The following is a 25,470-nucleotide window of genomic DNA, read 5'->3' on the forward strand; positions in this document are numbered from 1 at the left end:
GTTTCTGTAACTGTCATAATTGTTGGGCCAGGAATGGGCTCTGATACAAAATGTAATGAACTAGAATTGAAAGAAGAGAATTAAGGCTAAATCTCAGTAGTTTTATTGATTTGTGCTATTACAATCTACTCTCACTCAATTACTACAAGGATTACAATGATTAGTAATAGAGCTTGAGCTGATTATCAATGGTGGAATCCTATAAGAAGAAGAGAAAGTGAAATGAGAAGAGGATCAGAAAGAGAAAGGGAACAAAGAAGAATCGAAGGGAAGGAGATGAGAAATACCATATTTCATAACTGCCAGTGCTCTCCTTCAGTTGTCTATTTAACGGCCCAGCTATGATTAACAACCCACTGTAACGGCCCAAACTACCCAACTCATCTGGGCCTTTTATTTGATAACAATACTTTTAATCTGAACCGTCTAAACTAATATGAGTAATTCCATCTCCTGCTGCAACGCCATCTCTTTACTAATACACTTTAAATTCCCAATTTAGCAATGTGGTTTCCCATTTCAGCTGAGTTCCGACATAACACCTTATTATATAGTTATAGCAATTAAAGAAAGCACGAAAGTGGATAAGGATAGCAATAGCCAAAAAGCCTAAAACCAAAATAGAGCTCTTAAATTTTTTTACTATAGGAACTCATCAAATGTCACCAAATTAAATATCAGCAAAGAAGGCTCAGCTTTTAGAAAATTTTCAAGTTTAGTGTCGCAAAAATTTGAATGGAAAAATAAACATGATCGAATTAGTAGTTGTGCCGAAATGCACTAGGCGTTGAAATTTTATAAATAAGTAGTCACATATTCAGATAAAAAGATAAAAATGAAAATAAATAGTTATCGTATATCAATATTTTTCCTTTAAGCTATTTATAAAATATTACTGCTTTTTACATTATAAGAAAGGAAAATCGCGGGCTGGGGGAAACATCTCCCAGTATTCAAAAATCTCACGCACACACAAATTTCCCTGTCAGACATCACAAAGTGGAGGGACACAAAAAAGGGTTTGAGAAGAGATGGAGAAAGGAGTAAGGCAAAGTATAGGATCAAAGATGGAGGAACTTAGATTAACATGTGAAAGGGATTTCCCCATTCAACAGCAGCGTATAAATGCAGGCGCCACCTCCTTTGAGGAATCCCTGCATTCAATCAACACCCAAACTCAACAAAACCTTCAATTACAAGGTTAACTTTTCGAAATGTTAAATTTCGATTTCTAGCGAGTCCATTTTTAAAAAGTTCAATTTTTCGGGCGCGCATTTTCAGTTAAATTAAAATATCTACAGCTTTGAACTTTCTCACTGTTGGATTGCTAATTGGTATATTTTTGCTTTGATACTTTTGTCCCGGCAGCAAAAGTTGAGAAATTGAAACTGATCTTAGAGAGGCGGAGGATAATTTAGTAAAAGCACTTGCAGGTATATCAATCTCTCACACTTTATGTGTCATACTTCCATTATTAGAGCCCGTTTGGCCAAAATGCCAAAATTTGCTTATTTTAAAAAGGCAGAATAGCTTAAATAACATTTATATTTGTGCCATTTTGTCATGCCAGTCCCCAAACTTAACAATATACCGATTGAACACTTCCACTCTTTTAAACCGTGTATAATAAATACTTATAACAGGCTGCCACGTCAAAAAATTACAATGCCTAGATGCCATGTCACGTGGTAAATTAAAAATAATTAATCAACTATTCAGATGCTTTTTCGTTTCCTCTTATACTTACCCCATTGTCTTCTTATTTTATGTTTCTACTGTCATATGGGTTTTAGATCCGGAACTTTGGCCGGAATTTTCGCCCACAGTGACTCTTATATTGTATTGTACCTCGTCGATTGGGAGGTTGTCACTTCACGACAGGTGGTGGAAAGGCCAACATATCGGTGAGAGTTAAGGTTTTGGAACTGGAGGCGGCGGACGAGGCCTTGAGGTTTTTTAGGATTTGGAGGATGACGGAATCGGGTTTTAGCTTGGATTTGAAAGGGAGGGCGTTGGAATCAGAGTCGGAGTCGTGAGCTGCTCGCCGGCGTTCTTCTTGTCCGCCATTGATGACATAGATTACGGCGGCGTTAGTGGATAAGTGGAGTTAAGGACCAAGGAACTGTGTTCACAGAGCTTAATCGGAGGTAAATTGAAAAGTGGGGGCGTAAAATCGAAAAGAATAAGACCGGTGAAAAAGATTGGCCATTCAAACACCATGTGAATCAAGATATTCACTGGGTTGCTATGATATGCGCCATAAAATGCAAACTGCTTCTCTAAGTCAAATATTCCCATACTTTCCTTCACCCTATCCTCCTTCTGCCTTTGCTCCTATAAGGTAATCGGGTAATTATGAAGAAATTGGGCTTGAATGATTTGACCCTCTTTTGGGATTATAAAGAGGAAAGTTGATGGGAATAGGGATGGGGAAATTACTGTGGACGCTTTTAGAAGAATTAGGAATTGTTCTTACCTGGTGCAAACAATGATTTGCATTTGCATTTGCAGGCGGTATTTAAATCAAGAAAAACAAGAATCTTTTTGTTTTTTGTTCGGGGAAGAAGAAGAAGCGTATAAGAAAACAAAAAGGGGAGGGGTGGGGGAAAGAAGCTAACAGGAAAAAGAAAAATGGGGTGGGGTGCGGGGAATTTTGTTTTTTGCTTTTTTACATATTTTATTTTATTTTTCATTCTTATTTTAATTATTTCTTATTCAAAATGTCATATTCATGCTCGTTGTCCACTTGAACTACACTCGTATTGTCCGGCTCAACCATTTTGTTGCCATACGTGCTTGGTCAACGGTCAGAAGAGTTTAAAATATAGGTTTTGATCAAGTTTAAGTGTCTGGATGAAACTTTGTAGATTACGAGGACTGGGATGACTAACTGAAACAAGTACAAGTATCTAAGAGGCTATTCTGCCTTTTAAAAAGTACTTTTTTTGAGAAGTATTTTTTCCGAAAGTACTTTTGCAACAAAACAATTTGTGTTTGGCCAATTCATTTAAGAAGTACTTTTTGCAACATTTTGTAAACAAATTGTGTTTGACCAATCTTTCTAAAAAGTGCTTTTGAGTGCCAAATTACCAAAAAGAATAGTACCAAGGTCTTATGATTATTTTAAAGAGAAAAATGAACTTAAATATTTACCGTAATAGACTTTTATTATTTTGTATTTTATTTAATTAAAATACAAAACTTAAAGTAAACAAACATATTAAAGATTTAAATCAATTTTACATATATAGTTATACCAAAACATATAATATTATCTAGTATAATAACTTATTGTTGCACGATGATTTGAATAATCAAAATACATCATTCAGTATGAATTAGAATTCTATTCCACAATTTACTATATACTGATAATTCACTATGAAATAATAAGTAAAATCACTCATACATGATAATATTTTTCAACAATTTCATCTCTACTTCTATCAATCAACTCTTCCATATTAGTTGAAGACTTGCTTTGTATTTCGAAAGGAATATCATAAGGTCCATCTCCTTCTTCAATCTCTGTCGTAATGTCTTCATTAACATAATGGTTGAATTCCTTATCGGTAGAAGAGCGTCGCCGGATGAAATTATGTATAGCCACGGTAGTTGTAACTAGATGATTCTGAGTGTTAAACTTGAAAGATGGCATTGAGCGTAAAGTAGAAATAATTTTAAATATATAAAAAAAAATTATTTTCATAAAAATAATAGTTAGGTATGTTTAAATTCAAATTCAAAAAAAGTAGCTAATTATTAACAACACATAACGTATATTTTTTTTAAATTTAAATTAAAAATGAAACTAATTCTTACCTAACTAACTAATTTTGTCCTAAATTTCCAAGCGGCCTATTGTGAGGCTCCCACTTGGTTCAATGTGGATGCCTTTTTTTTTCTTTTAATAATATATAGATAGATTATGCGATGCAATTGTAGATTTATTACCTATTTGTAGGTAATTTTTACAAGTTAGATTTGATAATAGTTTTAAAGATTCGGGAACTAATATCCTATAATAGAAGAAATTATAAATGATTATTTGTAGGAAGAGAATTGATAATCCAAAGAAGAATGTAGATAATTTGCTTTAGTGTGAAAAAAGAAGATGATAATTTGAAAAGTTACAAGACATTACACAAAGAAAAAATCAAAAACAAGAAAAGTCAATAAAAATTTGGAAAGTTGCAATATGATTCATGTATATGATATCTTTAATTTTAAAAGAATGGTAAAAACTAGTACTTAATAAATATGAAAAAAAAACTCAAATTAGTAAGGGATAATTTGAAAAATATAAATTTTGAGGTGAGGACGGTTTTGTTTTGAATAAATTAATTTTCTGCTTCTTCCCAAAAGCAGAAAAACTGCTTCTGCTGCTGGCTAAAAGTACTTCTCTGTCTTGGCCAATCAACTTAAATTTTTTAAAAAGTACTGTTTTGGGGAAAAAAAGTACTTTTGGCCCCCGAGAAGCTTGGCCAAACAGGCTCTTAGTCTGTTCCAAAAAGAATGTCATACTTACTTATCTAAAAATAATTTAATTTAAAATTTTTTATTTTACCCTTAATCAGATGATTTATAGTCTTAGTAACATGATTTATAGCCACACAAATGTTTATGACTTATTTTGCACCACAAGTTTCAAAAGTTTACTTTTTTTCTTGAACTCTACGCTGAATCAAACCCCACCACATAAATTGGGTCGGATGGAGTAGTACTAGTGCTTAATCTTTTCTTTTCATAAAGTACAGTAGTGTTTAATCTTTATTTGCATTGCTATTTTTCTGTGATCTGTCGAACAATTTATGAACAAAATGGGCGTGTCTAGGTTGAGGAGGGTTTTGTGTTTCATATTACTCACCCTGTTGACATTGCTGTCCTAGTTACTTGTCCAAATTTCGTTTATATATCCAAATGCTTACCACATCCGAGGATGGAAAATCACTGGAGTTAATCTTTTGTTGTCGCCTCTTCATAATAGTCATCGCAATGGAAAAAGGGTGATCATAGATTTTAAGAGTAGTGTTGACAGAGGTGAAAAGCATTGAATAACTGACTATGCTTTAACTGCAAAGTGCAACAGGTGCACGCTTTAGCGGAGGAAAGACACAAATAAAGAAAAAAAAAAAAAATATAAACATAAAAGTTTATAAGATAACGGAATCTGAAAAAGCCTACATTAGGCAATATTTTGAAGTAAATTATCAGAATAATGATTGTAATCATCTTATATACTAAATTTATAGTTCATATTCTTAGATAATAACATACTCATTCATAATGTCTTCTTAACAATTGATGTGTCACTTTGCGGGTTATATTAATTATTTGTATCGCCCTTTACAAGACCAAACTTGTGTGGGCAATAACGTGCACACCTAAGTGCCTTAATATACTCATTAAAATGCTGCCTAAGTGAGACAAAACGCTCAACTTGCATTACTCCTACTCCCGACTTCAAGAATAAAGTGCGCCTCATGTGAGGCTTAGCAACATTGCTTGAGAGTGCTTATGGAGTTTTGCGTTTAGGCATAGTTCTTTGGAAGTTCTAAAGAATTACTTTTTATGATTAAAAGAAACTAGTATTTTGAAGACACGAGAAGGAAATTTCAGGATATTTGTAGGAAAGAACAAGATCTAATGGATCATTTAGATTAAGAGAGGAAAACTTATCTACAAGAAGCTGATAGTTCTGAATGATATCATTCTCTTCTACGTAGCAATGCAACTTACTCCACATTCCAAATTTTTAGGTTAGATGAACTGTATACAATTTGAATTTAGATCATTTTAAGCTTGTGGATGTTGATTGTGGACTTCTCATTAGCACTTCTAATTAGGTTAGTGAACCAGCAATTGCAAATGACTTAAGTATGACAAACGTGCTAATACATTGTACCTTTAACACTCTGATTGTAGTAAGGGTGAGAAGCATTAAATGTTGAAAGTTGAAAGCTCAAAGTAACGACACCTTCAAGACTTAGAGCGTATAAGAGGGAAGGATTTTAACTTTTAAGAGTTTTACCGACTTCTGTTTGTATTTGATGGTAAACAAGAAGAATGTATGAAGATTCACATGGAAAGTACCTGTGACAGGGCAAATGCTTGGGATTCTTTTCTTTTGTCTATTATTACTCATTCATGATGTTACCAAATGCTCCAGTTCTTGCTCTCAAGTTGATTAACTCTTCATGGTGAATAATTTAAGAGGTGAATGAATTAAGGCACACATATAATGCATACCTTATAAAAAGAAAACACTTATATGTATCTTTAGCAGGAAAATCGGTTACTCATTATTCATCTTCTTAGTTTATTAAAATTTTGTATGCTCATGCTGTCTTCTTTTCATTCCTTTTTTGTTAATAAGTTTATCAAGTTATCTCATTTTCAGTAAAAACCCGAAAAGAGGCAATGAGAATAGCAATAGCAGACTCAATATCTGCTACAACAGCTAGAATGGAAAAACTTAGAGGGGCTTTGGAAGATAAAAAGGCCAGGAAACTTGAATATGCCGCCCTAATATCTCAACATTCTGATGGTAAAGTTTATCCTTGTAAGAGTTATTCTTCACTCATTCATTAAGAAACGGGAGTTGTTGTTTTTTGAGTTTTGTAATTTACACAAATAGGACATGGAAATGTTTCGAGAAGTATCCTTACTCAACTTTTCTTTTCTGGTACTAATAATATTAAGACAAGGTGACAATGTGAGTATTTTCTTTGCATATCAATACCTACTTCAAGGATGTTTCATTCTCATTTCTTGAAATTTTTTTTGTTGCACGGAGGTTAAATCGTTGGCCAGATCTTGGGGAGGTTAGAGAAAAAGAAATTTGCTCTTGTTTACCCAATAATTCTTGGCATAGATTTGTGTATAATTGTCTATTTTGCTGACAATAGTCACCACTGATAATCTATCATATCTCTGCCTAGTATGACCATAGTCGCCAAATTCTTTTATGTATGGGATACCAAACCTGCCATTTATACTTTACATCACTATCTGACTAATAATAGTGCAGTCTTCTTTTCAAATCATTCTGAATTCCCTTTCTCGAAAAAAGTTTCCCTCGCAAGAACTTTGGCCAAAATCACTTGTTATTTTCCTTTAACCAGAGAAATGAATCATACAGAACTTCTGTGTTGCACACTTGTGATGAAACACTTAATTTAAAAGAATAGTTTGTGGGAGCAGTAGAAAATCATTCCTAGGCGTGCTGCCCTTTTCTTTTCCCTCACCTTCATTCTAGCTTAGCATTAAATTCTAGAAGAGGGAATCTACTTGAGAAAGTAACTTATTTGCCAGTTAAATTACCTGAAACTGCACCCGGGGCAGTCTAGCGACCTATGAAGCTGGAAATGACCATGGGCGACTAGGATTCAAATCCCAGCAGAGGTTAAAGAAATACTAGGGGACTTCTTCCTATCTGTTTCAGATTTGATGGACAGAGTTACCTGGTAGTGCACACAGATTGGCTCGGACACCATTGTTATACAAAAAGAAAATACCTGAAACATTAGTACTTCACACATCATTGTTGCACACTTGATTAACATATAGGTTTAGTGCCTCTCTTTTTTCCTTTTACTGAAGGTAGCCTATCTTGGTCTGTTTACCTCACATTGAGGAAATTTTAATAGCTGTCCTTGTAAGTTAACTCGTGTTCTCTTCACCAACCCATTCATTATTTTACAGGTCTTTCTTAATTTGTCCTGTTAGGTCTAACTAGTTCAATTAAGTTGACTTAAGTCCTAGATACTTTCAGAATGTGCTGTATTACTTTTAAGTAGTACTTTAAGTAAAGAAAGATCTAGTTTTCTAGTATATTTGTTGTGCAGGTTGGTGCTCCTCCAACTTTATTTGCATAATATCACATGCTCTTTGTGACAAGCTAATGGTGGCTATCACAAAATCATGCCATCTCTCCTAATAAGAGCATTCTAAAGTATTTGAAATGTTATACCAACAAAAGTTAAAACAGACTCTTTTTTATATATTCGTCAAATGGCTGAGTTTATCGTTGCTTCTGAATCAAGTTCTAGTTAAGTGTAACGGAGCCTGATCTTCTCTCTGAGTGCTTTTGTGCCTAGTCAAATAAAGGTATATGATTTGGCCTGAAGAAAAGGTATATGTTTTGGTGGAAAGGAGTATGAAGAAATAATGATAGTTCTCTCTTGTTCCTTTGTGATATCTCAAGCTCTAAAATATGTCAGTCATGAAAATGTTCAATTTAGTTCTTTTCATATTGTCCTTCCACAATGCTCCTTTTATTTATTGCAGTTATTTCTGTGTTGATCATGTTGGTGCTGCTTTTATGTGCATAATTTCTTATCTATTTGTGCTGTTTCCATTAAGTGCTTGATATCCTTGTTTGGTAATTGAGCTGTGCATTTCTTTTCTGTTGGGGGAAAAGCTCTGGAAGCATTTCAAGAAAAGCTTAACCAGAATACTGAACATATAGAGGCAATAGAGGAGGCTACTCTGTGGTACAATAAGGTGCTTGATTTACGTATAGAATGTGGCCAAGGTACGCAGAATCTAATGCTAGGCGCTTTTTAGCATACTAGAAGATTAAATCTTTTTCTTGCTGAACATGTTAGAAAAGGAACAGCTCTCTATTCAGATTCTGAACTCTAATATAGATACAATTATCCTTATTCGAACATTGATGGCCTACATCTAGATACAATTTTCTTTAGACATTTATGTCCTACATTTTCTGCAGGAGTAAAATTCATCTTTACTAATGTAGATGCCAACAATCCAGATAAGGAGTACTCCTTTACTGTCCGTCATGAGGATGATGTATATACTTGTAAGTCTGGATTTTTAATCAACTTTAATTAATTGAAGGTAGCTCTGAATTATAACTCTTTCCTTTGCTTGGTTTAGTGATTGATTGCGATCCACAACTGCATGACGCAAAAGAGCTGTTGATTGAGTTAAATAAAAGTGATGGACTATTCAAGTTCGTCCGGACGATGAGACTGAAATTTCTAGAAGCTGAAGCACATGGTATGCCCTGTGTCTTGCCTGTTTCTTAATTCTTCTCCTGATTGCAAACTTTTAAAAAAAAAATAAATCATGCCTGTACGTCATTAAAGCCTAAGTGGTACCTGTAAGCCCCATAAAAATGGCATGTTCGTTACAGCCTGCAGAATCACAAGTATGATAGGAGTGTTTTCATGCAAATGCTGTTATTGTTTCAGAATTTGGATATATTCGCTAAGCTACTCTGGGGGGAATGTTTTTATTCTGTTCCTTCCAGGATTAACATCTCAAGATCAGGATGCTACTACAATCCCTATGCCTGCCCCGATTTCATTCATTTCAACTGATATTAGTGATGAAACTTCACCCCAGAAAGAGGAGCCTCAACCTGATGAATATAAGAGAAACTCCATGAAGCTTGCCCGCGGTAAACGGGATAGGTCATCCGTCCTCTCTCCTGTATCTGCATCATCTAATCACCGGTCCCCTCGTTTTAAGGTATCTATCTGTTAACTTTGAACATATTTTGACAATTCACTCAAATTAATTCCAGTGTTTGTTTATCCTGTGACTCTTTTTCCCTTGGGTAATGTTGAATCGATACCAAATAAGTCTGTTTTCTTGATTGTACTATTCTGTTCATAAATGCTGTGATGTGAAACCACCTGTGGCAAACTGATGTGAAAAAAGAGACCACCTATGGCTGGAAATGGTTATTTAGACCTCAAATTGGATTGGGACTTAACACACACATGCATGAGAAAAGTCAGGTAAACTTGCAAATGGTCATCTTGCCCACTGTTGTTATATAACAAGGATCAGTCCAGTTTAGCAATTTATCAATTTCTTATATGAAAATTTTATATTACAGAACATCAGGGAAAAAGAATAAAGATATGCATGTGCTTGAATGAAGCTAGTGCAGCAACATGATTTTGAAGTGTGGGATACTGTTGTCGCAGAAAAACATGAAATAAGAAATTTAGAGTTAAGAAGTGGAATCTGCATTAGAAACATCATTTATTATCAGTGTCATTTAGGCTTTTTCATTTTAACACTGTATAATATTAATGGTTCGTCAACTTGGAGCATATGAGGAATATGATTATCTTTAATCTGTAGGTTCAATACTTCAATCACACAGAATTCATATGTCCATTTCTGAGCTAAACACATTTAGTCCCTCCCTTGCACGCTAAATAAAGTTTTACAGGAAACAATTTACAAACATTTTCACTAATTTACACCATTAGATGAATAATCACAGAGAAGTGAATTAATTCGAAACAATTTTATTCATTATGCCTTCTCGTGAATGGTTTTTGACCGAAATATCTATTATGTAACATCATTGCTTAAATAATCATCTCATAACATCAACAAATTCAATTAGATTGAATTTGAAAAAGCACTTCATACAGAATGAGTACCTAACGAGCAAAATTTTCCTATTTGGAGGTCAAGAAATGATAACAATTAGCCTTTTGTTTCATCTAAGTTTGTTGAAGCACCTTCTTGAAGTTGATCAGCCATCATAAGCCTTAATTGGCCAGCACTGACCAGCAAATACTCCCTTTTCACTTTAAGTGTCTTACCAGCAAATACTCCCTTTTCACTTTAAGTGTCTTACTTTTCCTTTTTGGTCTTTTTAAAAAAGGATGCTACCTTTTTATATTTTGTAAGTTTATTTTTTAAATACGAAGTCTCAGGTTCAAATCACAGCAGAGGCAAAAAATACTAGGTGCTTTCTCCTCATTTGCCCAAGTCTTGTTTGCAGAATTACCCGGTAGCTATGTTGATGGGAGGTAGTAGCTACCTGGTGGAATAATCGAGGTGCGTACAAGCTGACCCAGAAACCACCGTCAAAAAAAAATTATTTAGTTGGTTTTTAACTCCAACGTTCTCATCTAACCCTTAATGTCACTCCTTATAGGATTGACATGGCATGTTTAAGACCACAACATTGTAATAGTATATTTAGTAAGTTATATACACCTTTAGTTTAACACCTTAAGATTTAGAAGTCTTCACTCTTCATTACATTCTTAAACTTTGTACCTAGTTGAACTAAGATACATAAAATGAAATGGGATTTTAAGTACCTAAAGAGTGGAAATTAACGAGCCAACAATAATGAAGGGGATGCTGGAGCCTCACAGCCTTCCTAGGGTTTGAATTAGCTGACTTTGTTTCCTAGGTCTAAAAGACTTCATTGATTTTGCTGAAGTATATTATCACAGCTTTCAAGTTATCCATCCGATTATCCTTTTATTTATTTTTGGCCTTTCTGTTGGTTGTTTCTGCAAGGCCTTATAGTGTACTCCCATATGTTTTAATCTTGTATCTATTGTAGAACAGAGACTGCTGAGTGTTGCAGTTGTTTTTTATCTGGTCCGTCTACTCTTTATCTCATTTCTATTTTGGGTATGAGTAATTGATCTGTATCCTATTGATGGAAAGTTGAATAGCAAGAGAGACGAGCATCACAGATTGAACACTCCCCCAACTAGTTTGGGATTGAGGCTTAGTTGATTGATTGCTAACAATGCAACAGTTGGTAGTAGGAATGCAACCAAACATTTCTTTCTGTAATATGCATTTCATTTAATGATAAAATCTATTACATTAATATTTAGTATTTTGGGATTAAGGTTATTTGCATTGCTGATTTGAAGGCAATCTCAAAAGAACGTAAACAAAATCAATAGTTTTTGTAATGCCTGAAAAAGTTGATGAATTTGATGTGCGTCCATTTTAGAGGTAGTATTGTACAATCTGAAAGTTATTAGTATGTGAAAGCATAGGTGGTAAAGGGGTATTAATGGTGTTTTTGAATGTAGCAAAATGGTAGATTGAATGTTCAAAGTGCAAAGAGAAAAGGTGAAGCATGCCATGGTCCATAATTGTCAGGGACCACCAAAAACGATGAAAAGAGAAGTCTTCATAATTCCAATGTAATTTTTACTCGTATCGTTTTATTGTCTGATTACCTTTTTATTTTTGGCCCTGATGGATATACAAGTGTATATCTGTTTATTTACAGGTCTCTCCCTCTCCCAAAAATTTAAGAAAAAAGGATTGTCATTCCAAATGTCGAAGCAATCTTCGTTGAATTAGTGCACGAGTGTGCTTCCAAAGTTTATGAGCTTCAATTTAGTCATTTGCTAAAGCTGAGCAGTGACATTCGTCGCAGTCTGCAAAGTATTTTCCACTTACTCCCCTTGTTTGTGGGTTCATTGCTACATAGCATGTACTTGCTGAACCCTGCCATTCCAATGGAAAACTGAACCCTCGTTAATAAATTCAGGTAATCAACCAACGGAACTACTAATACTAATTCGTCATATAAGCCAATTTAATGAACAATTAGTGGGTGGGAGTACCATCACACCTAATATTTCTATTTTTTGGTGATAATGAATGCACTTATCCAGTACCAAAAGCTACATTTACTCTTGATTATTATATCTTCCTGAAATGTTTGATACAAAAGTTATTTTCCCGTTCATTTTTAGAAAAAAATAAGGTAAAAGTATCCACAAAGAAGAATTGTATGAGATTTGAAAGGATATTCGACAAAGACGAGCAGAACCTGTGATGTTGACTTTAGAAGCTTTGCTGCCATAAAATAGAGAGAATCTGTTTAAATTTGATGAAGAAAGTCATCGGTACATTTAGTTGTCTCTGTTTGTTTCTGTCGCAAAATTTTAGAGAAAAGCAAAAGGAAACATGAAAAAGAAAAAAAAAAAAAAGCTCAAAACGACAAAAAAGGGAAATGCATGCCTGTGATAAAGCCCTTGTGATCCCTTGTTATTCCAGTTTTCACAATACTTGGATGGACAGCATTCATAGCTACATTTGCATTTCTTGCCTGTCCAGATTACAAAATTCACTTTCAATATCAAGCCCAAAATACAAAGCCGAAAGCACTCTAAAATATTTGAATGATAGAGTTACTAATATTTTTTTCTAGAAATTCAAAGGTGAAAAATTGCAGTTCTTACTAAATCATTCCATTTCTCTTAACCCCAAAGATTCACAGAATGGAATGAGTGGTAATGAAAACACCTTGGTGCAAAACCCCCTTTTTATATTTGGACAGGCAAAATGACTAGATAACTAGCGCTATAATTTGCCAATACGTTTGTGTACAGACGACTATTTTTCTGATACAAGAAACGAGACTTTTTGTGGCGACTAAAGTCACCAAAAAAAAAAAAAACATTCGTGGCGATCTGAATATGGTTGAGGATAGTGCCAAACGAGCTATAGTGTATGAAGAAATACATAGGTACATATTCACCTTTAGCTGTCTTGACAATTCCTTGGCATGTAAAATGTTAGGTTTGAGCATTTGACAGAAGTTGAAATGATCTCTTTTCACCCAGTTATGAACTACAGAAGTAACATTTACAATCCTTCCTTCAATGCCTGTTTGATCTGCTGTCTCTACCATCTTATTTAGTAGCATCTCTGTCAACAGAAAATGACCTGTCCAACACCATATCCTTTTTAAGTTCAATCCTCATTGAGATTAACTTCGATGCACTCACAGTGCATAGTTTTTTACTCTATCAGGTAAATTCGACCCGGTAACTGCTTAGTAAGTCGCAGTATATTGGAGTAGTAAATAACTTGCTAGCTACAACTAGTCAAAATACATTGATATTAGTGTTGTTATTGCTAAAAGTGGACTGTAGAACAGGAATTACCTAAGTAATTTGTGGCAAAAGTGAGCTCAAATTTGTCTTCAGAAAACTCCATTTTCTGTGAAAATTTGCCTGCATTATTTCTGCATGATAAAATTTCAGACCAACCATCAGAGAGACAGCTAAAAGAATCAGTCACACAGAAGAAAATACAAAAGGAAAAAGTAGTACAAGTTGTTTAACCAAAAAATGGGATTCCGGTCAAAGCTTTAATTTAGAAGAACTCGGGTTACTCATAATCAAAAGAATATATGAAAGAAAGTACTTTGGCTAGCAATAATATAATCAGAAGAAAAACAAGTAAATCAATATATTCAGATAGTATTTCGTGTCCCTACAATTGATCAGTTATATCCCTTTTATAGCTATTTGGGAGATATGCGTTTTGTCTTTGTCATAATAAAGCTATTATGAGTAATTAAAGACATTGAATGCTACGTTACACAATCATTGTATTTAATACAGATTCTATAACATATTCAGTATTTAATGCTCATTAAATACTATATTTGTACTCTCATATATTGTCAGATTCATTCCCCTTGATTCCTGGACCTAAATGATTTAAATAGGTACGGGCGCCGAGTCCTTTGAATATCTGCCCGTGCCTCTTCCTTTGCCTTTGCTCGTATCTGTTGCAACTCGTGTCTCTTTGCCAGCTGTAACTCTTTGACTAGTTTACGTGTCTTGACACGTCATTTTTATTTTACTTTAATATGTAAACTCAATTTTTCCCAATACACAAAGTTAAAATAGAAATTGACATACATGAGAATGTGAAGAGGTAGTCCTAAAGACAAGAAGTGTGCCCAAAATCTTTGAATGGAAGAAAATGAACATAAGTCTATCTCCAATAAAATTATGTGAGCCCGAGGACTCTCTTTTTGTATGGCTTCTTTTACCATGGCTGCCTTCTTCAAGTCCCTTGCAGGAATAACTATTCTTACACCCCTTTTTGCCAGCACTCTTGCTGTTTCTGCTCCTATCCCAAATGTTGCACCTGTAATTTTTCATTCATCAAAATCCAAAAAGAAATTAATACTAACATTTTAAGTCCTGTGCACTGTTGGCGCAAAATATATTTACACAATTATGTCACTTATAAGGTAATTAATTAAAATTGATAACTAAGCCGTTGTCACAAGGTTAAAATTCACTGAAAGCCTAAAACTCTGTCTAAGCTTTACATGACAAAATGAGTCCATGGAGAGAACACTAAATAACTAATACAGGGTCATTAAAATTGTAATTTATGAAAATGAAGATAAAAGAATGTATGACCAGTGATAATAGGGGTTATGAAGACTAACCAGTGATAATTGCAGTGAGCTGAGAAGAAAGGGAAAAGGAGCAATTTTGAGTAACTTGCTCTGCAGTGGTTTTAGAGCCATAACCACTTGGCCCATCAATACCTACTAAATATTTAAAAGTAACCTTCATCAGAGCACAGCTTGGAATTTTAAATTGCAAAATTGCAGCTATGCTTGACAACCACGTATATATAAATGCCTTGTAAACCTTATGGATATCCATGCACCTATATATGCAAGAAAATATTACTCCTTCCGTTTCATATTAAATGAGGCAGTTTGACTCGGCACGAAGTTTAAGAAAAAAGAAGAAGACTTTAGGAACTTGTGGTTGTGGCATAATATTTGTAGCTTATATTGCAGATTATAAGGTTGTGGCATATTTTAATTGACCATAAGCTTCTGATTTGTCTTTTTGAGCTTTTATGCATAGCACACGCACGTAATTATGGGCAAGTTTTCTTTCTTGCTTCGAATAATTGCTGTCTGCCCTTATTTGTTTTGCCTTACTTTTTTTTTCTACCGTAATGCTTGTTCTGCTTTGGGGAAAGGTTAAAAATTTTTGTTGTTTCAGGGCACATACTTTAGCTGCTGTTTCCAACTATGTCTGTCTTTTTCTTCTTTGAACTCCGGGAAAAAAAAAAGATTATGGAATGTTAACCTGAGTGGTTTTGGTTTTAACGATTGACAAATGGACACATACATCAATCAGGTTCATGGACAGTGTACACAAGTCCCGATCAAATTCAAGCAAAAGGCATATACGTGCAAGGAATAAATACAAATGGTTATTTCTGATAATCCCTGAACGAAAAGATTGCATATTTGATAAGGAGTGAGACTCCTTACTTGAAGAGAGTTCTATCCTAGATAACAAAAGAGTTAGAAGTTGAAGTTAACTAGTACTCTTCCACCAAGGAAGAGTAAAATATTAAACCTCTAATTAATCCTTATTCTACTAACTCTATAAATATTATTTTTGTTCTCTTTTACATGTGACACACATACTTTGAAGTTAAGCAACAAATGAGAGTAAAACAGCAAGGTAGTTTTTGAGCAATTAAAAGTACGAACTTGAAGCTATATGAACCAGATTGAATAACCAATTTGATATGTCTGTCTTTTATTCTAGTTCAATTTTAGTAGGAACTTTTTAGTTGTACCTTTCAGCTTTTCTTAGAAGTATTTGTATTAAGTACTTGAGTTGTACTGTTCAAGTTAGAGTTAACTTGAAGCAGTCGCGACAGCCTGTGGCGTATTACTACAAGGGTTAGAGTTTAATCCTTAGGTTTGCAAGAGGTTTGTAAACATTAGTGTTTGGCTCAGAGCTGTAGTAAAATGCTGCGGAAAGTCCTACTGGGAAGTAGGTCGTATTTTTTTCACATTTCGAGCCGGACAATTTTTCATGTAAAAATACTTATGTTATTTACTTTCTGCATTACTTATTTCGCAATTGTAGTTTATGGAACGCATAAAAGAGCCAGGTTCTTCTATAATTCAGTGCACGCAAAAATTGGACACTACACAAATCACCCCCTCCCCCTTTTGAGTGGTATTGAAGTATAAAATATCAATTGGTATCAGAGCAGGTTATCATTGAAGAGGCTAACACCTTAGGAAAATATCAAGATGTGTGTACCACCTAGAAATTGGGAAGGGCAATCCACTGGTAGGCCACCACTCTTCAATGGCCAAAACTACTTATGGTGGAATACAAGGATGAGAGACCACATGCAGGCAGAAGATTACGAGCTATGGGATATAATTACTAATGGTCCACTGCCAACTCTGAAGAAAAATACTGAAGGTGAGGATGTTTCGAAGACAAGAGTTGACTGCAATGCCGAAAACTTGAAGAAGTAGGAGAAAAATGCTAAAGCCAAGAAATGACTTGGACTTGGTCCTGATAAATATAGCAAAATCCAAGGATGCTCCACTGCCAAGCAAATATGGGACACACTGCAAGTAGCCCATGAATGAACAACTCAGGTGAAAAAATCAAGAGGAGTCTTGTTGTTTTCCCAATATGAAAACTTTGTCATGAGGGATGGAGAAACCATTTAAGAGATGTACACAAGGTTCACTACCTTGACAGATAAATTAAAGTCTCTTGGAAGGAATATATCTGAAGAAGAAAGGATTGAGAAGATCCTAACTAGGGTTTTACCAGTCACATGGAAAAACAAGATCACTGCGAATCATGAATCAAAAAATATTGCTACACTTCCTTTGGATGAGTTGATTGGAAATCTCAAAGATTATAAACTTAGGAGGCTAACCATGAAGATGGATGTACCTAGATGTCAAGATGTCAAGAAATACCTAAGGAGAGAAAAAGTTCTTCAAGAAGTGGAAGTTACAGTAAGGCCAAAGCTCCAGAGAAGCAGGCAAGTGGTGGATGCTATAAATGTAGATGATCACATGATTAAGAACTGTCCCTTGTGGGAGATTGAATGAAAAAGAAAAGAGCTGAACGTAGGAACATAAAGAAAGAATAGGTTCATCCCATGAAAAGCAACAAAGGATCAACCAAAGTAGTGGTTGCTGCTTGGGAAAATCTCTTAGATGAGAGCTCAGATGATGATGAACGAGTTTTAATGGTTATTGGAGAATATGATGAAGAACCTGAGGTAAGTGTCCTTAAATTAAATGGTAAGATTAAGTTTCTGTCTAAAGAAAGATTATCTGAATTATTGTTGGAGTTAACTAATGAGTTTGAAGATGTGAACAATAAAAAGGAACAATTATCAAAGAAGTGTGTTATTTTGAAAGCAAAGTGCAAAAACATGAAACTTAGGTCTTATAAAACTGAAAATGAAAATACTATTTTAAATAAATAGGTTCACGCACTTGACACAACTATTTTAGAACTTAGATTTGAAATTGAAGTTAGGAACAAGTAAAGAAATAGCTAGTGACATACAACTCACACTAGAAGAAGATTTAAGAAAGGTGAAAAATGAGTTATATAAAAGGGATGAACATGTAAGAACTTTAAAGGAGGACTTGACTAAGGTTAAACATAAGCTAGATAGAACATGTAAATGGAACATGTCCTCTGATGCTGTGACGACCCGACCCGTCGTCTCATGAGTTACCGCCCCGTTTTTTCCATTTTCTATTTCTTTATGCTTCATTATCAGTGTTGGGTGTGAACGAGTTGATTTGGATTGGTTTTAGTAGGAAATGAGACACTTAGTCTCTTTAAGGAAGGTTTATTTTGGAAAAGTCAACCGGACATTGACTTATATGTTAGAGGGATCGGATTTGAATCTTGATGATTCGGTTAGCTTCGAGGGATGATTTGTAACTTAGGAGTGTGATCGGAAGTAATTTTGGAGGTCCGGTGTAGAATTAGGCTTGAATTGGCGAAGTTAGTATTTTGGCGAATTCCGGTTGATAGGTGAGATTTTGATCCGAGAGTCGGAATGGAATTCCGAGAGTTGCTGTAGCTTTGTTAGATGATTTGGGATATGTGTCCAAAATTTCAGATCATTCGGACGTGGTTTGGTCGGGTTTTTGATCGAAAGTGTATTTCGGAAGTTTTTAGAAAATTAGGCTTGAATTCAATGCGTTTTGGGTAATTTGATGTTGTTTGAGGTGTTTTGATGATTAGAAGATGTTTGAATAATGTTATAAATTATGTTGGCATGTTTGGTCGGGGTTCCATGAGGCTCGGATAAGTTTTGGAAGAGTTTTTGGAAGATTTTTGTCGTTTGAGCACAAGCATGTAATGATCCAAAGGTCCATTTTTAGTTCTAGAGATCAAAATTTTATTTCGAGATTTCCAGAATTTAAATAATGAATTATAGGAGTGATCTGGAAAGTTTGGTCTAATTTCATCAAGTCGCGATTGGGTTTTTGACACGAAACATGAGTTAATTGTTTAACGAGCGAAATGGATATCGCACTGAGCAAACGAGCTCCAAATTGAGTTTCGATTGAAGGACTATGTTCGTATCATTATTTGTGACTCATAGGAACAAGAATCATCAAATTCCGAGTTCGTATGATGGAGTTAGAGTCATTTTAGTAAAAAGAAAAGTGTTGCAATTTCTTTGACTGCTGCTGTATTTTTTTTAGCTGCGTGAACAGTAACCGCGCGGGTGAACAGTGACCACGCGCATGAACAGTAACCGCACGCGTGAACAGTACTTCCGAAAAAATTCTGGGCAGTAAGTTTATAAAACACTTCATCCGCGATTTTGGGTCATTTTTCCTCCATGGTTGATCATTTTGAGAGCTTCTTGGTGGAGATTAAAGAGGGATTCAAGGGGGAACGACTTGAGGTAAGTTTCTTGGACTTAGAACTCGTTTTTATTGTGAATTCCACCTAGAGATTCATGAAATATAAGTCTACAAATCAAGAACTAGGGCTTGAATTTTGAAACCAAACAATTAGGATTTGATGGGTCATTTGAACTCGGATTTGGGAGTTCTTTGTATGTATAGACTCGTGGAGAGACAAGGAATCTGGTGATGTTAATTTTCTGATTTTTTGAGACGTGGGCCCGGGGCTCGGGTTTTGTCAAATTCGTGAATTTTGATTTTTTTCGATTGCTTTTGATTGGGTATTGTCTCTTTAGCATAATGCGACATATTCTTTGTAATTTTGGGCAGATTCGTTGCACGAGGAGGGTAATTTGAGAGGCAAGGGCATAGCGAGCTAGACTTTGACCGTCTTGAGGTGAGTAATTGATGTAAATGATGTCCTGAGGGTTTGAAACCCCGGAATTTCACATCGTAACGCTATAATGAGGTGACTTGCACGCCAGATAACGGGCGTGGGGTAGAGCACCATTGGGGATTGTGACTTGGTCCGTCCCGAGAGATGTTTGTACCGTGTTTTCTACTTGAACTAAATTGAGAATCATCCTTACTTAGATTTAATTGTTACATTTGGGCTTCTTGCCAATTATTTGAATCCTTCAGGGATTGATATCACTGCTTTCGCATATTTTGCATATCATTTGACCTCAGTCCAAGGTTTTAAATACTGTTTTGCAAACTCAGCCATCTTTCTAAGATTTAAAAAATTAAATGATATTTCTAAATGATATTTCGGGCTGAGAACCACTGTTTTACAAATGCCCAAGGGGCTTATGATGGTTTCTGAACTGAGCATGGATCGGGCTGCGCGCCGCAGTAGTATTACATTGATATTGAGGCCGAGAGCCTGGTTGAGTACATTGATATTGAGGCCGAGAGCCTGGTTGATTATACTGAGATTGATATGAGGCCGAGGGCCTAGATTTGATGCCACAAGATGGCTTGATATTGCGCTTGGGCTGTAGGAGCCCCTCCGGAGTCTGTACACACCCCCAGTGAGCGCCGTCGACGATAAATAAATGGATGGCTCGGGCTGCAAGCCGTAGTGGGTACTAGAGTGTACCATCATATGCATTGCATTGCACTAATGCATTTATTTTTTTCTGTTATACCTGTCTCAGTATTTGGTACTCTGACTTAATTGACTTGTTGCTTCACTATTTGTTGTTCTAAACTGCCAGTTATAGTTTACTTTGTATTTTTCCATGATTTCTTATTCTCAGCCTTTATTTATGTTTATTACTCACTGAGTCGGAGTACTCACATTACTCCCTGCACCTTGCGTGCAGATCCAGGTACACCACAGGCTGAGTGAGGATTTGTTTAGCTGAACAGCAGTATCCGGGAGTATTGAGGTAGCTGCATGGCATTCGCAGCCTTGATCTCTCCCCTCTATCTCTATCTTTTATTCTGCATTTTTCCTAGACAGACTTGTAATAGGTGGATATTTTGTATTAGAGGCTCATATTCGTGACACCTGATTTTATTGGGCTATGGTGTGGTATTTTAATTGAACTTCCACAGATTTTATTATTAATTATACACTTGAATGTAATGACTTAGTAAATTCTCTGTGATATTTATCTATAATCTGAATAAGAATTTGGGTTAATGTTGTTGAATGGTCGGGCTGCCTAGCACTGTGTTGGGCGCCATCATGACCAGGGCTGGGGTCGTGACAAGTTGGTATTAGAGCCTAGGTTAATTGGTCTCGCGAGTCATGAGCCGGTTTAGTTGAGTCTCGCGAATCGGTATGAAGACGTCTGTATTTATCCTCAAGAGGCTGCAAAACCTTTAGGGAAACTTCATATTCTTGAATTCTTATCGTGCGTCCTTGATTCATCTTGAAAAGAAACTTTTGAAATTCCTTCCACACGTTCGTATGCGCGCATGGGCGCTCAGTATCAGATGTGCCTCGATGGCTTGTGATTCCCCGATCGAGGGGCGAGGTGTTATCTCTATGAGTTTATGGTGGGCCAGTATGGAGGACTTGAGGTTGGATCTTTTCCTATGGCGGGAGCGCCGAGGTGCTGATTGTGTGAAAACGTGTTTTTGAACTTATATGTTCGGTAGTGGCCCTGTTAGTGGAAATGATGGTTGTGGCTATGTGATGAGTATGTTAGTACTGCGAGGCGTATCTATATGATTTGGAAGCGACGAGAAGGGTCTGCTAAATGATGGAAGAACTAATAGATGCTTGAAGTCCATCGTGATTCAAGTTATAGCCCGAGTTATGGGCGTGTGAAGAATCTTTTCATGTCTCCTAGTTGGGAGTGAAGTAAATTTCATGTTGCGGTATGAGTACAGACTCAAGAAGATCAAGTGACTACGTAATGCTTATGGCGGTGGAAGGTATGCAGAAATGTTAGTTGGGGGCAAAACAGGTAGGTCATCTCCTGCGGGGTGTTCTAAAGTTGTGTTATCCTTATGTTATCTATTAGAAGACCTCAATTGCAAGTGAATAAAATGTGTTGAAATCTAAATTGGATCGCCTAGAGAGTGGGCTTAACTGTTGTGTGAGTGAATGCGAGATTTGCAGTAGAGTTAAAAATTCTAAATGATTTGTGTTTCCACAATCTTATGAAGGATCGAGTTTAATCTCACTATGGTATTGAGGCAATAATGGAGTATATGCGTTATGAGTATAGTATGTTGTGATCTATGGCTTCGAGCCAAGTTGGGGAGCTTGCTATTAGTTAGCGGATTGTGCGGTTATGTACTATGTTTGTTCCGATTTGATGCATACTGGTGAATCAGTTCTGGTTGTGGAAATTGGGCCGAGAATGGCACGGGTGAAGGAAATTTTTGACAAGATGTCATGAGCTCGGATGAGTAGGAGATAAGTTTCGATGTTTACGGTAAGTTGGTATTGTCTTCAGCGTCACATAAGATCGGTGTTTTGTAAAAAGGGTTTTGCATCCTGGTTAATAATTCTTGATCGCTCTTTAGCGTTAGTGCGACCGGTGGTTTGGATGTACGCTCCAGATATTGTTGTGGTAAGTTGTGGGAGTGTGTCCCATGGGAAGATTATATAAGTGTGGCATGTGATCACTTGATTGATTAAAGATGTAAACCAAGTATGAAGTTTGCAACAGTGTGATGTTGAGTATAGTTTTCTATATGCTATTTTGTATGCCATGCTTCCTATTTTCTAAGGAAAGTCCGTATTAGTGCGTGGGATTGATAATTCCTTCCAGAGTTCGTTTTCTTTTTTTGGTTCGAATTGGTAGCCTGTTGGCATATTGGGGCATCATATGTGGCTTTTGATTATGTCTGGGGTGGCTTATTGCCTGAGCAGTTCGTAATGGGTGAGACGAGATCATTGAATTCGAGATCAGTGCAATCTAAGTATATGAAGTAAATTAAGGGGTTAAGACCATTGTTTGGTTCAGAATGAGGTGATAGTTCTTGCCAGAAGTATAGACCCAATGAATTATTGATTCGGCGGTGTTATGAATTTATACAAATCTCATCCGTCGTATCGGTATTGTAAGAATTTGAACAAGACCTATGTATGTCATGCAGAGCATGGGATGTGAAATGATTTTTCTTCTAGATGGGATCAATGGAAGTTCTTGACTAGTTGAGTACGTAAACGTTCATGGTTCGGAAAGGATGTGAAGTCCTCATGTTACCTTAGGATGGTATGGTATATGCGATATGTTGTGAAGGGTTGAGATTTGCGTGTGTAAGGTTACAGTTCAGTTCTGAATGGAAATTCATAACATTCTTAGTCGGTACGGGCAGCTTTAGGTGATTAGAGAAATGAGCTTCAGATGATTAGGGTGAATGATTTTCAGATGATTAAGGAAATAGTATTGCTAATTGAAAGTGATTTGATGAGAGTATATGTCTCAGAAAAAGGTAATGTGATTAAACTGATAATATTTCAGTAGTATTGCGGCTTGTTCTTGGTGGGTCCACTGGTGGTATTCGGGTTTGCTTGGTAGCACAGGGAAATTTTGAGTATCTGTCGTGGAATGATTGGGTATCAAAGGTGTGCATGTATTCGCACGGTGGAAACTGGAATCAGGTATGATGATTTGTGTGCCATATGGAGTTGGAGACTGGGAGTTCTCATATACAGGCTAGGTTGTGGTGGTGGATCGTGTGTATTCGGCACCGTTTAGCGGCAATCGGGATTTGGAGGCTCGAGTGGATCTTTGTTTGCTGGTATGTTAGATTTTGGATGTGATGTCAGAATTCAGACTAGTTGTCTTAGTGTTGAGTGATTCTGAATTATTGCGCTACGGGCAATACCGAAAATGCCATGGGTTGAGTGATGAAGTGCATTGGATTATGTTCTAGCAGAGTGGTTTATATTTCAAAGGACCAGCGGACGGTTGGGAAGGATTGATTTCTTAATTGGGCATTCGTGATGGATGTCAGTGCAAAGGTTGCTATCATTAATTCAGTTTCGGTGTTGGGGGACTTTTCAGATGAGTTTCATATGGCTAGGCATGTCGCCGGGCGAGGTTGTTGATTTCGGTATTAATTTGGTGGCGAGCACCGGATCGTCTGGCTCCGATAGGAGTTGTAGTAGTGGAAGTCGAGCGGGATGAGTAATTGGGTGTTGCTCGGTGAATAACGTACTTGTTATGTTCTATCAGGTTTGCGTGGTGTGTGTTATTTGTTTCACCATGGTTGTAATGATTTGCTTTGGCTCCAGACATCAATTGAGCATGATTGTCGATTTCAAGCATAATGACTTGAGGTGTTTCCTGTGGAGTAGTATTTGGATAGGAACGCGCGTTGCAGCAAAGCTATGTGGAAATATGACATTGTGGGTCAAATTTGTGTGTCCTGTTTCTATGATGTGAGACAGGGTCTCAGCCTTGTGTTGTGGCAGTACTGGTGAGGTTGAGGTACAACTCTCTCAGTTGAGTCATTTTCATGAATTGAGTATGTTCGGACCGTTTCTTATTGGTGCACGTATTATGCAAGTTGTGGCTTAGGCATGTATTGATGTGTCATGTCACCTGAGTAGTGTGTTTGGTTAGAAGAGATCGTTGAAATCATTAATGAATGCGAACAGATTCGATTTCAGTATGTGTGATGGGTAAATATTGAGGTTCGGTTCAAAATTTGCTATGGTAATTACCAGGAGAGAAATGACTTCATGAATGGTTGACATAGGAAATGGTTATGATTTATTGCGTGTTTCCTTTATCATTGGCAGTATGTGAAAGTGTTGGAATGAGGCTTTAGTTGTTAAGAGGTTTCCTATCGATATTCGATTATTATGTGCAGCTACTGTGAATAGAAATTATCGTTCCGAGTGTTTGAGTTATGTGGTATATCAGATAATTGCACCTGATGTTGCAGGTATGGGTTATTACAGCTGGTTCGGGCTTATTCTGAGTATGGATGTGAAGTTCTAATCTTGTGTATGATTTCGGAAGGTGCAGTGTGGTTCTATGGTTTATGGACTAGATGGATTATAAAATTTCAGCTATGTTGTGTTATCGGACCTATGTGAGATAGGGTAGTGTGGGATCACCCACGGGTATATTCTTGGTAAAGTCGTTCAGCTATTGGTTGGCTTCTAGGACAACTCTGGGTACGCTCGAGGACGGGCGTTTGTTAAAGTTGGGGAAGATGCGACGACCAGACCCGTCGTCTCGTGAGTTACCGCCCCGTTTTCCCCATTTCCTATTTCTTTATGCTTCATTATCAGTGTTGGGTGTGAACGAGTTGATTTGGAATGGTTTTAGTAGGAAATGAGACACTTAGTCTCTTTAAGGAAGGTTTGTTTTGAAAATGTCAACCGAACGTTGACTTATGTGTTAGAGGGCTCGGATTTGAATACCGATGATTCGGTTAGCTTCGGAGGGTGATTTGTGACTTAGGAGTGTGATCGGAAGTAATTTTGGAGGTCCGGTGTAGAATTAGGCTTGAATTGGCGAAGTTAGTATTTTGGCGAATTCTGGTTGATAGGTGAGATTTTGATCCGAGAGTCGGAATGGAATTCCGAGAGTTGCTGTAGCTTCGTTAGGTGATTTGGGTTATGTGTGCAAAATTTCAGGTCATTCGAACGTGGTCTGGTCGGGTTTTTGATCGAAAGTGTATTTCAGAAGTTTTTAGAAAATTAGGCTTGAATTCGATGAGTTTTGGGTAATTTG

At 36.3% G+C, this 25,470-nt stretch overlaps 1 protein-coding gene, 1 long non-coding RNA gene and 1 pseudogene across 3 annotated transcripts; 2 read left to right on the forward strand and 1 right to left on the reverse strand.

Moving 5' to 3' along the window:
- Positions 1-283: 283 nt before the first annotated feature.
- Positions 284-11,629, forward strand: LOC107797388 (kinetochore protein SPC25 homolog; annotated as a pseudogene).
- Positions 11,630-11,903: 274 nt separating this feature from the next.
- On the reverse strand, positions 11,904-15,380 carry LOC107797389 (short-chain dehydrogenase TIC 32 B, chloroplastic-like). Of its 2 annotated transcripts, XM_075219608.1 has the most exons (7): positions 15,020-15,380; positions 14,478-14,709; positions 13,713-13,792; positions 13,304-13,491; positions 12,593-12,871; positions 12,392-12,472; positions 11,904-12,264 (listed from the first exon to the last, which is right to left on the reverse strand). In XM_075219608.1, the coding sequence occupies exons 1-5, from the start codon at positions 15,240-15,242 to the stop codon at positions 12,755-12,757; spliced, it is 840 nt and encodes a 279-aa protein (XP_075075709.1). In that variant the 5' UTR covers positions 15,243-15,380; the 3' UTR covers positions 11,904-12,264; positions 12,392-12,472; positions 12,593-12,754. The 2 variants fall into 2 exon arrangements, with proteins under 2 accessions (XP_075075709.1, XP_016475759.2); XM_016620273.2 differs by lacking the exon at positions 12,392-12,472.
- Positions 15,381-19,206: 3,826 nt separating this feature from the next.
- Positions 19,207-20,866, forward strand: LOC142163615 (uncharacterized). Its single transcript, XR_012694561.1, has 3 exons — positions 19,207-19,308; positions 19,640-19,706; positions 20,638-20,866. It is a non-coding gene; the product is annotated as an uncharacterized LOC142163615 (long non-coding RNA).
- The last annotated feature ends 4,604 nt before the right edge of the window (positions 20,867-25,470 follow it).

This window comes from Nicotiana tabacum, chromosome 8, assembly GCF_000715075.1.
Source record: "Nicotiana tabacum cultivar K326 chromosome 8, ASM71507v2, whole genome shotgun sequence".
NCBI classification, from domain to species: domain Eukaryota; kingdom Viridiplantae; phylum Streptophyta; class Magnoliopsida; order Solanales; family Solanaceae; genus Nicotiana; species Nicotiana tabacum.

Coding starts and splice junctions, on each gene's coding strand:
- LOC107797389 (XM_016620273.2), bottom strand. CDS start 15,242: ATGGATATCCATAAGGTTTACAAGGCATTTATATATACGTGGTTGTCA. Junction 14,710..15,019: donor GCTCACTGCAATTATCACTG/GTTAGTCTTCAT, acceptor GAAAAATTACAG/GTGCAACATTTGGGATAGGA. Junction 13,793..14,477: donor CTACCTCTTCACATTCTCAT/GTATGTCAATTT, acceptor TTTATCATGCAG/AAATAATGCAGGCAAATTTT.